This window comes from Chiroxiphia lanceolata, chromosome 7 (genome assembly GCF_009829145.1).
Source record: "Chiroxiphia lanceolata isolate bChiLan1 chromosome 7, bChiLan1.pri, whole genome shotgun sequence".
Lineage (NCBI taxonomy): Eukaryota > Metazoa > Chordata > Aves > Passeriformes > Pipridae > Chiroxiphia > Chiroxiphia lanceolata.
Window position 1 is genome coordinate 23,919,979 of NC_045643.1, and position 16,046 is coordinate 23,936,024.

General features: G+C 63.2%; 2 protein-coding genes across 2 annotated transcripts; both read right to left on the minus strand.

Annotated features, from left to right (window-relative positions):
• Window positions 1-569: 569 nt before the first annotated feature.
• CTDSP1 (CTD small phosphatase 1) lies at window positions 570-5,554 on the minus strand. The gene is made up of 7 exons (XM_032693663.1): window positions 5,352-5,554; window positions 4,077-4,219; window positions 3,829-3,930; window positions 3,548-3,604; window positions 2,964-3,056; window positions 2,496-2,681; window positions 570-2,411 (listed from the first exon to the last, which is right to left on the minus strand). The coding sequence occupies exons 1-7, from the start codon at window positions 5,416-5,418 to the stop codon at window positions 2,283-2,285; spliced, it is 777 nt and encodes a 258-aa protein (XP_032549554.1). The 5' UTR covers window positions 5,419-5,554; the 3' UTR covers window positions 570-2,282.
• A 3,687-nt stretch (window positions 5,555-9,241) lies between these two features.
• Window positions 9,242-15,740, minus strand: SLC11A1 (solute carrier family 11 member 1). The gene is given in 17 exon segments (XM_032693961.1): window positions 9,242-9,452; window positions 9,531-9,684; window positions 10,133-10,206; window positions 10,288-10,437; window positions 10,925-11,044; window positions 11,221-11,310; window positions 11,484-11,642; window positions 11,767-11,922; window positions 12,057-12,124; window positions 12,234-12,304; window positions 12,395-12,501; window positions 13,277-13,299; window positions 13,302-13,340; window positions 13,343-13,394; window positions 13,703-13,825; window positions 14,531-14,649; window positions 15,220-15,740. Coding segments are annotated over 17 exon segments (1,656 nt in total). The 5' UTR covers window positions 15,260-15,740; the 3' UTR covers window positions 9,242-9,341.
• Between the last annotated feature and the right edge of the window lie 306 nt (window positions 15,741-16,046).

The window sequence follows — 16,046 nt, forward strand, 5'->3', positions numbered from 1 at the left end:
GGCCAATGAGGGCATGGGGGGGCACCTAAGAGACCCCCATCTCTCCCCCAGCAACCCAGTGCCTGCACGTTGGCAGCAGGCTGCCTGGGGAGTGGGGGGTGTGGGTGTGTATGGGGGTGTGTGCGTCTCAAGTCCCCCCACAAGGGCTCTCCAGTCAAATAAGGCCTAACACCCTATTTGGAGTAAACTGAAGCCCTAAAGCTGAGGGGGGGAGGTGTACAGCTCCCATGGTAAATTTACCCCCTCCTTGTTAAGGGACAGGATACCCACTCCCGTGGCACCAGGGACATTTTCCCAGGAGGAGGGGGAAGGAATTAGGATGGAGATGCCAGGGCAGCCTGGGGGGGCTGCCCTGGAGCACGAGGGTGTCCCACTTGCTACCAGGTAAGGAGTGAAATCTCAAACTGGCAACCCAAAGGTGCTCCCCCAGCACTGACCTGCAGCATCCCCCCTTCCTAGGGGGATTTACGGCATCCCGGGGGCTCCCTGTGCCCCCACTTTGCACAGCCACTAGCGACACGTGCATGATAGGAGCCCATGCCCACACATGTATACACTCAGGACTCCCCTTTCCAAGATGGTTTGACAGCTTTAATCACATGAAGGCACTTGGATCTGGTATCCCAGCCCTCCCCAGCCCCCCCATGCCGCCTCTGCACCCCCCAGGCCCCCCAAGGGTGCCCAGCACAGGGGCTGTGCTCCTTGGATGCTGCAGCACCCACAGGTACTCGCTGGGCAATGGCTGTGCTGGTGCCGTTTGACTTGTCTAATGTAAAGTGCTGAGTTCAACCCTCCTGGAGGGGCAGGATGAGGCCCGGGGCTGGCAGGGATCCAGCGGGTGTGCTGTACCACCCCCTACCCCACCCCTGGCCATGGGGCAAGGGTGCAGGCAGGGTTGGGGGGACCCCCACTTACCCCCAGCACCGGGAGAAGGGCAGTGCCGGCAGGAGCCGGCTGAACAGCACCGGAAAGCTAAAACCTCTCACACCCACCCCCCAAATACTGCCCCATTCCCTTCGCTGGCACAGTGGTAAAAAGGCACCCATGATTTTTTGGGAAACCATTGTTTTTCCCTCTAAAAAGATATGAGGCATTGTCCATATTGTGACGTTAAAAAAGGCCTGGTTGAGCTCAGCCCCCTGCTAAAACCCCTCCCTGAGAGCCCCCAGCCCCTCAAGGCTGGGGGACACCCTGGCACCAGTCCAACCCCACGGGGGTCAAGGGTAACCCCAGGCTATGGGAAGGGAGGGAGGCTGCAGTGCCCCCCACCCCTATCTCAGTTGGGGGACTGGGGCAAGGCTAGAAGGGGGAAGTAAGGCTGGTATGGCATTCCATCCCTCCTAGGAGCGGCAGCCTTTGGCAAAGCTGCAGATGGATGAGGAGGAGGTGTGTGCCCCCCCATGCGGGAGGGGACTCCCTTGCTGGTGACCGGAGTGGCTCCCACTAACACAGTGTAACTGGAGATGGGGGAAGGCCCCCAGAACAAGGGAAGAAACTGAGGTTGGAGAAGGGGAGTTAAGAGCCCCCCCCAGGCACAGCCCTTGCAGGGCTAAGGGGGCCACAGAGACACAGTGTCTCAAGGCACATGGGGGGCATTTGTGCCCAGCAGCTCAGCCCTCAGGCCAGGCTGCTCCCCCAAAACACACCCCCTAATGTGGGCGGGGCAGGAGAAGGCACGAGGGTGGGCAAGGACATGCCCCCCATGAGGTGATCAGCTGCACCCAGGGCAGAGTTAAGGGCATGGTGGCAGCCTTACGCACCAACAATAAGACTCCCTCGTTTTTGGAGAGTGACAAGGTGTTGAACTGTCCTGTAACCCCTGCAGATAGGGGCCAAGGGCCACCAGGCTCTCAGCAGGCAGAGCCTGGATGGAGGGATCTAGTCCCCCCAAAGGCAGTGGAAAACAGCAGCTGCTGATCCCCCCCCCCCACTCAGGGGGACACAGAGAGGAAAAGGACCTGAGAACCGTTTTGGGGAGGGGGGACAGAGGTTAGGGGAGGGCAGAGGCTGGACAGTGTGGGAGGATGGGACCCCCCCCAACAGGTCCTCAGCACAGCAAGGCAGCAGGTCACCCACAGCCCCCCTTTTCTGTGAGAAGGGGGACACTCAGCTCCCTGGCAGGAGCACCCGCATCTCCCACCACCAGGCAGGAAGGGCACCTGCACCCACTGGGGCTGGCAAGGATGATGAGGGGCACGCCGGCACCCCCCTCTCCCCCAAAATAAGGCACCTGGCTCCCCCGCTGGTGCCCCTCGGCAGCAGCCGGCAGGGTGGAGGGGCCATTAGCTGTTAGTCCGCTGCTTCTTGAGCACTGCATACACATCCTCCACCTTGCTGAGCCTCTCGAAGAAGGGCAGCAGATCCAGCAGCTCCGTGTCTGCCATGTTATCGAACCAGGAAGCCACTGGCACCTGCAGGTGGCACAGCAGACTGAGAGAGGGTCCCTCGCTACCTCCCCTCTGTGCCACACCCAGCCTCACCCCGGGGGTACGTACAGCGTTATCGGGGTGGAAGATGTAGGATGCGGGTGAGTTGTCCACGATGATGATCCGGCGCAGGTCACGGCCCAGGCGGCTCAGGTCCTTCACGTAGTTGCCGCGATGGAAGACGCAGGATTCCCGGAAAAGTCGTGCCCGGAAAGCCCCCCATTTATCCAGCAGGTCAGCCACAGGGTCTGCATACTACAGGCACGGAAAAGGTGTCACTGGGCCACACCACGCCACACTGCCCACCCCACAGTGACAACAGCATCCAGTTCTCCAATGGTGTCAGGTCGCACCATGCCTCAGTTTCCCCGGCCACCGCCTCGGAGAGGTAGGCAGGGAGACTGCCCAATGCTGGTGCTGCCTGCGGGCATGCACAGGACAAGGGGCCAGTAATGCCTTGCAGGCAAGGGGAGCTGTGCAACCCGAGGGGTGTGTGGGAAGGGGGAGGGATGGCAGGGGAGTGGCAGGCGCACCCACCTTGGCCAGGCTGGCGGTGAAGAGCACACACTCGAAGAGCTCACCCATGCGCTGCAGGAACTCGTCCACGTGTGGCCGCTTGAGCACGTACACCTGTGGGCACGGGGCAGAGGGCAGCGCCTCCGGCACCGGCCACCCGGCCCCTCCCAGCACCACCACCCACCCCAGGGGACACCCGTGAGCGGCTGCCTGACGAGGAACGGGGGCAAGAGGGCTGCCTGCACCTCATGCCATGGGGGCTGCCCTGTGCGGGCTGGGGGATACCATGGCCCCACAGGGATGTCCAGGATGAAGTGTCTGGACAGCTCCAGAGCCAAGTAACCGAGAACAGGCTGACTGCCCAGACCACAGCCTATCCTGGATTACTTGAACCCGGGGCTGGCCACTGCAGGACGGCATTGCACCAGCACCCCCTTCGCCTCCCTGCCCTGTGTGAAGAGCGGTATTTGCCTCTGCCCCCCAAGGTGCCAGCCCTGGCACCCTGACACCCCAATTATGCCTCAGTGCAGGGCACTGGGATGGCTCTTGGTCCCGAGGGAGGGGGAACGATGCCCCCTCCCACTAGGCACCCACCCCACCGTTACCTGGTGCATGATGCCATCGATTTCCACAGGAATGATGAAGTCGGCATTGTTCACTGGCTGGGGAAGGGCACAGCAGGGTCAGCGCTGGGCAGGCACCACCTGCCCAAATGCTGCCTGCCCTCTGCCCACCGTGAATCCCTACCAGCCCTACAACCCCCTCACAGGGACACTCTATCTAACCCAGCCAGGCTGTGCTGGGCATCACTTTGTGATAAAGAGGGTGGTAGAACAGGCAGGGGGGTACAGGGCAGGAGGTGTGGGTGGGCCAGGGTGTCCCCCACCTTGAAGGAGCTGTGCACCAGTGTCTCATCCAGGTCGATGACCACACAGAGCTTGCTGGCGTCCTGCGGCTTGATCTCAGGGAGGAGGTGTTTGACAGCAGCCTGCACCGGGGGGGCACAGGGGGTCAGTGGGGGGGCAAGGGGGTGTCCACAGGGAAGTGACCACCCCCTCATCCTGGTTGCACACAGGAGGCATAGGGGATGGGCAGCCCAGTGCCCCCAGTGCTAGGCTGGGGGTGCAGGATTACCTTAGGCAGGGCCCCATTCTCTTCCACCAGCAGTGGGGCGCCAGTGGTGCCGGTGCAGGGCTCCCCATCATCGCGGCACAGGCAGCAGAACAGAGACTGGAGAATGCTGCGGCTCCGCGGCTTCTTGGCAGGTGTCTGGGTACCTGTGGGAGGGCAGGAGGGGCGTGAGGGGCACCCCGGGGGTGCTCCCAGCATGGGGCTGGGGGGCAGGTGAGATGGGTTTCGGTGTTGCCCCGAAGCCCCTGCATCCTTATCAGCCCCCGGCACCCATCCGGCTGCCCTTCCTGCCCCACCAAACCACGGCGCCAGGACAGCGTCAGGGACACCAACGTTTGGTGACCACCACAATGTTTGGTGACCACCCACAGCCCCTCGCCCACTCCACGAGTGACCCCCGTGAGCCTGCCCTGCGTGGCTGGAGGCCCTACACCCGCAGCACGGGCTAAGCCCGGGGGTCCCCACGGTCCCACAGACCCCTGGACAGGGGCCATGGGGCGGGGCCTCATCCAGGGGGCGGGGCTTATGGCCCTTCTTTGCCCCACCCCTAGACAGCTCCCTGCTCTCATTGGCCGCCTCGAGCGGACCCGAGGCGAGGGGCCAATCCGGGCGCAGCGCCCGCCCCCGGGTGCCATTCCCGCGGTCCCTATTGGCGGATCGCGGGGAAACTGAGGCACAGGGTCCGCTCCGCCCGCCCCGGCCCACCGGGTCCTGCCGCAGCCCGGCCGGGACCCCACGGGGCGGGAACTCCCCAGTGTGGACGAGGCCCGTTCTCATGTTCGCTCCTCCCGGCCCTGGAAGCTCCCCAGGCCGGCGGGCAGCGGGATGGGCAGCGCCCCCCGCCAGACCCGCTCCGCGGGGCCGAGGGGACGCGGGGGATGAGGCGCCGGGACGCAGCGGGGGTGCCCGGCACTCGGACCCCTTCCTGCCTCAGTTTCCCACGGGCGCTGCGCGCACCGCCCGCCCGGCCCCGGGGGAAACAGCGCAGATACTCCGAGCAGCGCCCCGACCCTTCCAGGGGCACCGCCGGGATTTGGGGAGGCCAGGGGGGGCCGGAGCACGGCCCCTCGCCCCCCGGCGGGTGCAGACAGCCCCGCTGGCTCAGAGCCGCAGCCCCAGCGCATCTCCCCAGCTCTGGGCAGCGGGCTGCACGGGGGCGGGCTGAGGCGGCCCGCAGCTCATCACACCCTCCGGGAGTAGCCCCCGCAGGCCCCCAGCCCCACCCGGGGACTTCCCCCTCTCCCGTACCGGGGTGGGGGGAAATCCCCCCCGCGTTACCTTTCTCCTGCAGCGGGGCGCTCCCCTCCTCCCTGCTAACCTGAGCGATGATGGACTGGTGCTCCATGGGCGCCGGGGAGGAGGGGTGGGAGGGGGCGGCCCCCCCCGGCGCGGCCCCCGGGGGGGGAGGCGGGGCGGGGGCCGGCGGCGGCGCGGGGCGGCGGGCGCGGGAGCGGCGCCGCGGAGGAAACTTTGTTACAACATGGAGTTTCCTCCGCCTGGGCTGGGGCTGCAAACATGGATCCCGGGCGCGGTTTCAAGGAACCCCTTAAAAGGGCAACGACGCGGGGGGGGGGGGGGGCTCCCCTCGGTAACCGCCCCGCTGGGGAGGAGCGCAGGGGTCCCCGTTGAGCCGCGACTGGAGCAGGTGGTGGGCCGTGGATAGGATCCCCCTCCTTGCGCCATGGTGGTCGCATGGGGGTCCCCGCCACCCCGCCGGGTTCCTCCACGCTTCCCCGCCCCGAATCAGAATGGAGAGAAGGATCAGTTCTGCTCTCACCCCCATCCAGCTGGCAGCCCTGGGGAAAAGATCCCCCTGCAACTCGCCTCGGCAGATGAGCCTCCCCCGCTTCCGCCTTGCTGGGTGTCTCCTGGAGCAGAGACCCCTGGACTAGTGGCTCCGGGTTGGGGGGTCCCCGGCCACCTGTAATGTCGGCTTTTTAACCTAGCAAACAGGTTATAGAGTTTATTTCCCGGTTTTTGCTGACATCCCCCCGAGGACACGTCCCCCATTGCCAGGGCAGGCCAGCGGTAGGAAGCAACAGGTGCTGGGGGGCTGCACCAAAAACCGCGGGTCTTTTCCTATTGTTTCCGTTTTCTCCTGTAATTCCCCAATTATTTAGGCGATTAATAAGTCTGTATTATCAATATATATACTTTACTCTGCAATTCTTTTCGTTTTGCTTTTGGGGAACGCGGGGCTGTTCCCAGGCGCTCTCCACAAAGCACCTGCCTCCCAAGCCCCCCAAGTGCGGCATTCTCCAGCCTCAGCCCCCTGCCCACGCAAGCCCTGTGGGGCTCTGCGGGGGCAGCACCGCACCGCTAGAAACCCTGGGGGGTTTCTAGCCTGTCGCGGTCACTTCCCTCGCCATCTCGATGGCTCTGTCAGTGCTGCCCTGGGGTTACGGCAGGCTGGAAATTTCCCATCTGAAGTCGTTCAAAATCCTTCCATCTCTCCCGCCTCAAGTTTGGGAGCTCCAGGGGCTGTAAAAGACCTCTTTTCAGCCCGGGACAGATCAGGGGCACTGGCGAGGCAGCGATGCTGGCAGCGGCACACCCCGGGTCCCGCTCTGCCCCGCTCAGCCCCGGGGCTGGGCCGACATGGCACAGTGAGAGCAGCCGCTGGGAAACGCGGTTGGGAGGGGACCCGTCTAGCGTGGGGCACAAGGGGATGCAACCCATGCCCACAGGTGACCCAACTGGAAAATGGAGTCTGGCACTGGGAGGTCTCCTACAGAGAACTGGGATGCTGTGGGGTGGGCGGGACTCTGCCAATGCAAAACCCGGTCCACACCTGCGGTCCCCACGCTCCTGGCTCCACGTGTAGCATCCCGACACCACGAGCCACGGGAAGCTGTGGCAGGGACTGGACTGCTGCTGGGAACCAAGACATCGCATCCTGCCACCTCCTCCGCCGGCTCTGACAGCGGGCAGCGCTCATGCCTCAGTTTCAGTGCCCCTCCTGCGCTGGGCAGGGACACAGCCGGTTCCCATGCCAGGTGCCCAGCACTGCCCACCCGCTTGGCAGCAGGAAGCAGAAAAAAGAAGCTGTGCTTCCTTCTCTTTTATTTTGGCCTGATCTGTGTTCCTTTATCCCAGGTGGAGCTACACACGATGCCTGCCTCATCCCCAGTGGCTGGCTGGGCTGGGCTGCTGGGGCATGCTGCTCGCAGGGGGGACAGCTGCAGAGGCCACACGCTGTCCTCTGCAGGACCCCCGTCCCTTTGGCCACATTCTCCTCTTTCCTCTTTGATGCACCTTGACGAACCTTGCCTGTCGTCCAGTTAGTGCAATTAGAAAAGTCTCTTGACCAATGCCTGCAGCGGCAGCTGAAGCATCGTTTCTAGGTCCCCTGCCTGGTCAGGGGTAGATCGGACAGCTGGGGAGCTCAAGGACATGCTGTCCCCATCCCGGGGCTGTGGGACAGACTGGGAACAGGGGCCTCATCCTGCACGCTCGGCCCAGGTCAGGAGCAGGCAGAGCCCAGTTGGATTGTTTGGGCTGCAGCCACGGAGCAGAAAAGCCCCAGGCTCCCACCAACTTGGCACTGAAGGACCCCTCTGTGCCACCTCACTGCCCCCGGTCTGGGGTCCTGGATGCTGTCCCCTGTTCTCCCAGCTATCCATGGCTGTGGGAGCTCTGCCCCATGGCCAGAGGGCCACAGAGGGGTCCTGGGGTGGGACACCCCCTGCTGAGATCTGGGTGAAAGCAAGTCCTCTGGGTTGGGGGATACCCGGGGCTGAGAGCCCCACCTGGAGAAGAACAAACCCCAGAGGCACAGCCCTGCGAACCCCCCTGCTCCTCAAACGAGCCGTAGGGCTGGCCCCTGCACCCGCAGACCCCAGCCATCCTCAGCCTTATGCCTGCTAAGGGCCACCCCAATACTCCCCTGCTTTTGGTTTGGTGGTCTCTCTAGGTCTCTATCTCTGGGGGTATAAACCCCGGGCAAGGGGTGTCTCCTGCAATCACCATGGTTGGGGCAATAGTCCCCTCTCCTCCTCCAGTGACGAGATCGGCTGCACCCTTTGAGGCGGGGGCTCCCCCCCGCCTTTCGGTGGGCCCCACAGCCTTGGCCCCTCCTTCAAGAAACCAGAGGCCGGGCCAACGCGGAGGCGGGGGGGAGGCACCGCCCCACCCCGCTGCCATCGCCCTTTTAAGGAAGGGGAAATTCTTCACATAAACAAGCGCGGCCCCCGGGAGCGGAGGTTGGGGGGTGGAGGGGGGGTCCCTTCCCGGAGTGGGGGGCATTATGTGTGTGTGTGTGTGTGGGGGGGAATGTTCGGCCCCCCCAAACCCCCTCTCCTCCTCCCGGCCGGCGTGGATCGAGAAGCGGGATTTTGGGGTGGGGGGTGGGGGGGGTGCTGGAGAGAAGGGGGAGCCTTGAAACAGCCAGGGAGCGTCTCACAAGTGCGGACCGCGGCGGGGGGCGAAGCGCGGCGGGACCCCCCCACCCGCGGTGAGGGACCGGGGCAGGGGCGACGGCCGCTCCCGGGGAGGGCCCGAGCGGCCCCGCATCTGCATCCGGCGGTACCGGCAGGTGGGAAACGGGGCATCCGGGGCGGGGAGGGCACGGTGGGACCCCCCCACCGCCCCGCTCCCCCCGGGGGAATGCAAAGGGCTGGCGCTGAGTCCCCCTCCGCCCCCACGGCCACGCGTGGGCGACCTCGCCCGGGGCAGAGAGGCCGTCCCCTGGATACGGGGAAGCCGAAAGGGTCCCCAGCCCGCCCCAGGGGCCGCGCAGCAACAGCGAGGCCGAGGCCGGGCTACAAACGCCATTTATCAGCCGCCCTCCAGTCTCCGAGTTTCGGAGCCCCCCGTGGGGCTGGAGCCGGTCCCTGGGCTCGCCCCGCCAGTGGTGGGGATGGTTATCGGTCCCAGGCGGTGATTAGCGGTCCCCAGCGGTGATTAGCGGTCTCCGGCGGTAATTAGCGGTCCCGGGGGCCGGCGGTTCCCGGCAATATTGAGCAAGGGAGGTCTCCGTCGCGGCTCATTCAGGGAAGCGTCTGTGCCAAGGGATGGGGGCACCTCCCGCTGCTATTCCCCCCGCCCCCGCTCGTATCCAGCCTGGACCAGCACCCCTGAACTGGGGAGAGAGGGGGCTGGGCTCTAAAAACTTGAGGGGAGGTCTGTCCGGGTGTTAACCCCTTTCTTGCTGGGTGCATCGCTGGCCAGAACATCATCCCTGGCCTTGGAGTGTCAGCAAATCAGTGCCCGATGTGAGGAGGCCGTGCTGGGCAGGTACGGGGCGACAGTGAGCATGGAAGGGCTCTGTCACCGGGTCCCTGTCAGGGCTGACGAGTCGAGGGTGACACCAAAATTGAAGTGGCTGTGGTGACCCCGGGCCAGGAACCGGGCTCCGTGTGCGATGCTACATGTCCAGATCTGCAGGGGCAAAGAGGGCAGGTTAATGGGCACCTACCAGGGATGCTCTCCCTGCCCATCCCGCGGTGCCAACCCTACCAGGTAGGCGATGAAAGCTACATAGGCAGCCAGCAGCAGGCCCAGGGGGATGTGGTACTCCAGGCCCTGCACCGTCGGCAGAAAGTCCACCACAAAGTAGATGTTGATGGCACAGACCAGTCCCGTGATGAGGGTCATCAGCACCTTCCCTGGGCTGAGGGCAGGGCAGTGGGCATCAGCAGCAGGGCAGGGCCCCCACCCCGTGTGCCGCTGTGCACAGTCGGCTGGGGAAACTGGGTTTGTAGGTGAGCAAGACCCCAACTGGGACATCTCTGCACCCCACAGCTATATTTCACTCCCACCCCAGCGCTTTTGGTGTGGGCTTCGTCCATCCTCCAAGTCCAGGGCTGGGAGTGCCAGGAGGATGCTGAGGACCCAGGGGTGCCCAAGAGCCATTGGGAGAAGGATGGAGAGGGTGATGACAGGGTCTGTCCCACTTCGTCTGCCCTGGGCAGGTGGGAATGAACATACCCCTCCAACGTCCATACGCTAATTGCCCCTGTGGCATGGTTGAGGGGGCCAGGATGGGCCAAAGGGACACACCTGCAGCTGGAGTGCCCCACTCTGCCCCCCTCTGTGCCTCCCCTTGCCCTGGCACTCACAGGCTGTTGGTGAAGTCCTGCATGAGCGGGTGCAGGCTGGTGAAGGTGAGGACAGGCAGGACAGCGAAGGGCAGCTGGAAGGAGAGGGGGATGAGGGGGGCATGGCCACCAGGCTGGGGTGTTTGGGAGCAGGTGATGCCGTCCCTCCCCCTTACCAGGATGCTCTGCAGGACGTTGAGCAGGTCATTCATGCCTGTGAGGTGGCTGACATCCTTGAAAGCGGCCACAAAAACGGTGGGCAGGATGGCAAAGGAGCGGGTGAAGAGCACCCGGGTGAAGCGAGACCAGCGGAGCTGCAGGAAGCCCTGGGACACGGCAAAACTTGCACCCTCGCCATGCCTGAGGCACCGTGTCAGGGTGATCCCCAGACACTGGCTGGGAGGAACATGGGGGGCATTGCCCCCTTCTCTGTGCTGACTGGGCCCTTGCAGGGCTGCCGGGCCCCACTAGGTGTCAGCTCCGGCTCATTAACAGAGGATCTAATTAAGGAAGCACTGCGTGGGGCACTACAGAGTGTCACAGGGGGCGGGGGTGGCAATGCAGTGAAGTGGGTGGGCACTGTTCCCATCCCTCCTCCTAGGGACCAGGGACACTGGTGCTAGCAAGCTGCCACCCACCAGGTGGGAAATGCTCCATGCCCGGCTCCCTGCAGGAATGGGGGGCAATTAACACTTCTCAGTACTCTTTGGGGGAATGTGCTGCCCATAGAACCTCCCACCCAGGGCCTACCTGTGATTCCCCTGCTCCCAGCTGCTCCGTGTGGGAGCAAGGGCCAAGATCCCTGTCTCTCACCTCCATGACGAACTGCCCTGCATAAGTCCCGGTCATCGTGGAGCTCTGTCCTGCTGCCAGGATCCCAATGGCCCAGATGTACAATGCTGCTGCCCCGAAATAGCAGCCCAGGATGACACCCTGTGTGGGAACGCTCCAGTGGGCACCCCAAAGTGTCCCCCACTCCAGGCATCCCCATCAGCTCCCAGCTTTTCAATGGGATTGCAATAGCCCCCAGCCCCAGGAGTCGGTGGGGGGAATGATGTGTCCTCCGAATGGGAATGGATGCTCACTGGGTACAGCCTGGTGCCACTCACCCCCTGGTAGATATCCACAGAGACTGTCTCGTTGTTGGCAGGGAAAATGTCGGCATAGTGGCTGATGCTGCTGTTGATGCACTTGTTGTGCTGCAAGGCATGGCAGGCACAAGCATGACAGCCACCCAGTGCCCCCACAGACACGGGGGGACCCCCACACCCTGTGTCTCAGAGAATACTCATTCTCCAAGGGATGACTGCCCTGCCCATCTCCACAGCTGGGCACAGCTGTCACCTCCCTGTGGGCACGAGGTGACACTCACCACGTCCTCGTTTCGCTGGCGGTAGAAAGCCTCGCCGAAGACAGCCATGACAAAGAGGTTGATGAGGAAGGAGACGAAGAGGGCCAGACAGGACTCAGTCAGGAAATACATGTTGGCCTCTTGCACTGCCTGCTTCTTGGACCGGTCGATTGCCCGCGTCTGGGCATGGTAGTGACATGGGTGTCACAGGGTCAGTGGAGCAGCCCTGTCGTGCAGCCAGGACCAGCTGGTCCCCACCAAGTGTCCCCCCACTGGGGGGGCAGTGCCCATGGCAAGGTCTCACCTTGACCAAGGAGGAGTGGAGGAAGATGTTATGGGGCATAATGATGGCGCCAACAATGCCCACGGCCTGCAGCAGCTCCTCTCGCCCACAGCCCGGGCAGTAGGGCAGGAAAATGCCCTTCAGCACTTTCACCTGCACTGGCCTCACCACCACGTACTGGAGGGCAGTGGGAAGGGGCACTGTGAGCTGCCACCCTCCTGCTGCAGGCTGGTACCAGTGGGAACACCCCACATGGGGATCCCTTGCCAGTACCCTGCAGGAAAAGGGTTGTCCCCAGCTCCCCCCTTCACCTCGTAGCCGAAGGTCAGGGCCATGATGGTGATGAGGAGGCCAAAGAAAGCCTCCAGTTTGCGGAGCCCTAGAGGGGTCAAGAGATGGGGTGGGATGGAGCAGGGGACACTGGTGTCACATTGGCACCAGGGCTGCCTGGGTGAGTGTAACCCCATCCCCCCCACCCTGGCACTCACCGTACTTATCGAGGAAGAGGAAGAAGAGGGTGTCTACAACGGTGATGAGGACCCCACCCCACAGGGGAATGCTGCAGGATGGCAAGGGGGGGATTAGATACATGCCCCTCTGTGGAGTGGGGCCGTGGAGGAGGCCAGGGGATCCCCATGGGGAGGCTCACCGGCCAGCTGAGAGCAGGCTGAAAGCAATGGCTGTCCCGATCACCTCCTGCATGTCAGAGCCGATGATGGCGATCTCCATCATGAGCCAGAGCAGCACACGGGGCACCTGGAAGGGCCAGGGCACCATGAGGTGTCTGAGCCCACAGTGTGGCTTGGCCCTGGGTGAGCTGGCACAGCATCCTGGGTGGAAATCCCTGTCCCCAGGCTGTGGCAGGCCACCCAGAACAACATGGGAACCCCAGGAGATGCCTCTTAGTTTCTCACACGACAATCTCAGGGTGAAAGATGAATGCTAAATCTCAGCCCACACCCCCATCCCTGCCCCAGTAGGAGTTGAGGATAGGACCCAGCTGTCTGGAGATGATGCTTCGGGGGGGGGGGGGGGGGGCGGGGCAGAGGGATGCATCCTCCTTTTGGGGGCCTGTCATTCAGCCAACATCACCTCGTTCGTTCCACCCGCCAGCAGAATCCTGCCGCCTAAAAGGGACCCTGAGCTCCTCCCCTCCTTCGCCGTGTGATCCCTCCCTTCGAGCCCCCCCACTTTCCTGCCCCAACTCGCCCAGGCTCGAACCGCGTGTCGGCAGCGAGTCGCTGCCCTGACGCTTGGGCTCACCCCCCGCGGGGGACGCTCTCATGTCCCCAGGTCAGACCAGGACACCGAGGTAGCTCCCCCCCTCCCCAGGCTCCTGTACTGCAGGGGTGTGGGCACCAGATGGGGGTCACGGGGGCTTGGGGGACTTTGGGGAGCCCCTGGAGAAGCAGGGCTCTTGCAGCATCTTCCTGCTCCTCTCCAGCCTCCCAAGTCCCTGCTAGGACTGTCACCATCCCAAGTGCAAGGTCCCTTCAGACTGTGATCCAGGGGGCTCCCTGTGGCTGCTCACCTTGGGGTAATAGAGGTAGCAATCTCGCCCAGGTCCTTCCCAGTCACCACGCCCAGACGGATGCCAGGCGCTGGCACAGCAGCCCCAGGACAGTGGCCCACAGCAGCACCCACAGCAGCTGGAGGGTAGGAAGGAGAGAGGGAGGCAACTGGGTACCGGCCAGGATTTGACCACCTAAGGGACCGTAGCTCAACCAGCCCAGGGAATGCAGGAAGAGAGGGGGTGAAGTGATCTCCCAGCCCAGTCAGTGGGGTGCTCCTCTGACACCCCTGGGTGCCCTCCCATAGTGCCAAGGGCCCCCCATGTGCTTCCCACTCCCGGGCTGGGGAAGCCAGCAGCCGTGGTGCTGAACGACCGTTGGCACGGGAGAGGTTACGAAACCTCTGCCTACTTCCTGATCCCAAAGTCAGGGGGCCCAGGGCTCACCTTGAACCCCGCCACTGCTCCGCACTGCAGGTCCGACTCCACGTTGCCCGGGTCCAGGTAGGCGATGCTCATGAGGAAGCCGGGACCGGTGAAAGCCCAGAGTTTCTTAAAGCTGAACCCCGACTGGACAATGCAGCAAGTCAGAGCCAGGGGCTCCTGTTCAAGGCCAGTGTCTCCCCAGTTGCACATCCAGTCCCCTTTAACCCAGTGCTGCCCACACGCATGCATTTGGCACATGGAGAACATTACTCCGACAGTTTGGAGCAGGGGGGGAACTGCTGCCCCCAGTCTCTCTCTGTTAGCAGTAGTGCTGTAGAGGCAGTGAGCCCCTCCATCCCACCCGGGGACAGGTTGGACAGTTATTTGCAGGGGGGTCTCAGGGTTGTCAGACACCGTTAATTGCATCCCGTGGGATCCCACTGCAAAGCTCTGCTTTCACTACCCTTCCTGATAGGGGAACCCTATTCCTTCCCCCTTCTCTGTTCCACCACCCCAAGATGGGGATGGGAGGATTGGTGGGGTGCAGTCAGCCTGGGGAGCCCCACTGGGCTCACCCACAGGTGGCCCAGGAGGTGTGTGAGCAGGGGTGATTCCTATGGCTGGATAGCTCCTCACCCCATGCCTCAGTTTCTTCTTCTGGAAAAACAGGTCTGGAAACACTCAGACTTGCCGGAGGCCAGGTCTGGGGATGCTGTTCCCAGGGCATGTCCAAGATACATCTCCCCTGCTGTGGTGGCCCTTTTCCTTCCCACCTCTAGCTCCCTGCAGCACTGGACCCTGCCCCATCTTCCCACCCTCAGACAGAGGTGCCAGCCTGGCAGCACCTACCCCGCTGCCCTTGGGGATGCTGATGAGCTCATCCAGGTAGGTCTGGTCCTGAGTGCCAGGATGCTTCCCACCAGTGCTGTGACTCTGCACTTGGCCATGGTTCAGGGACCCTGTGAGGCCTGGTGGGGCAAGGAAAAGGCGGAGGGGGGTGGCAGCTGCCAGGGGGACAAGGACACTGGTGGACTGGCAGCTCTGGCACTAGCTTTCTCCAGTCCCACCTGACCCTACTTGGTGAGTCCTGTGAGGTACAAGCACCATTCTTCCAAGGGGGCCATGACGGTGGCTATATGGGATCTGTCGGTGGCTACCCAAAGGGGTCAGATGCCACCTCTAGCTCAGATGTCCCTAAAATGCTTGCTCCCAGCCCAGTCTTCACCAGTCCAAAAACCAAGTGTGTTTCTGGGCAGGAGGGATCCTGCTTAGGGTCCTGCTGCTGGGTGGGCATGGAGTGGGGACAAGAGGCTGGTACTGGTCATAACTCCCCCTCCCCAGCCCACCCACATCCTGGGAATGTGGTTGAATCACAGGTGGACTTGGAGGAACAGAGGATGAGGCAGAGGGGGAATCCAGGACAGGCTTGGGGGACAGTGCCCACTGGGGGATGGAACAGAACCAGGGTACCAGGGTGGAGGGAAGGGGGTCTAGGGAGGAAAGGACGCACAAAGGGACCCAAGTGTTGTGAGGCTCACCTGGTTCCAGTGATGCCATAGCTGGGGCTGATCCAGACATGCTGCTGGAGCACTCTGATCCTAACACTGGGTGTAATGCCTGCTGCCCAGCTTTTAAAGGACCCTCCCCACGCCCCCCAGAGGAGGAGGAGGAGGATACGAGAAGGAAGTGTTCCTTCCCTACCCGCTGACCTGGGTAGGGAAAGGGCCCTGGCTGTTGGGGGCTGGGTTGCTATGAATGTGCACACTTCTCGGTTCCCACCCTGTGCCAGGAGGCCCCTTTGCTCCTCTTTGCCACTCACGCACACGTGCACGCACGAGGCACCCACACCAGGAGCGTGGGAGCATTGCCTGCGTGTCAACCACTCCATCACGTGCCCAGGGCTCCTGCTCCTTGGGCAGTCGGGCGGACAGGGGACAGTTTCTCACAGAGTGGGAAGGCAAGGCTGGCCACAGGGGAGTAGGGGAAATGCCATAGGAGTGGAAATGAGGAGGAAGCAGGCATGTGTTGCACAAGCAGATCCAAAATGCACCTCAGCTGCTGGGGGAAGCACTCAGCTCTGCGGTACAGGGTGCTATGTACCCTTGGGTGTGGGGACCTTCACTCCAAAGATGGGGTGCCAGTGTTGCTGCCACTGTCAAACCGTGACAACAAAAGTGGGGGACCTCATTCCCAGGACCCTCGTGGCTGTGGAGGTGGAAGGGGGAGCACCTCAGATGCTCCTGTGGGTGCCCTGGTTAGTTCCAGCTGTCTCTCTGGGGTACCATCTGCCATCCAGGCTGTGCCCCACAGAGAGGTGGGCAAGGTCTACACATGGGGTGGTGGTGGGCATGGGGATGTGAGTCTG

Bases quoted from the DNA above. Each gene is read 5' to 3' on its own strand.
- CTDSP1 (XM_032693663.1), bottom strand. From the start codon at position 5,418: ATGGAGCACCAGTCCATCATCGCTCAGGTTAGCAGGGAGGAGGGGAGC. The intron at 3,605-3,828 runs GTGGGGGACACC...GCCCTTCCCCAG, and splicing joins TGGTGCACAGCTCCTTCAAG to CCAGTGAACAATGCCGACTT. The intron at 2,682-2,963 runs GTGGGTGCGCCT...CCGTGCCTGTAG, and splicing joins TCACCGCCAGCCTGGCCAAG to TATGCAGACCCTGTGGCTGA.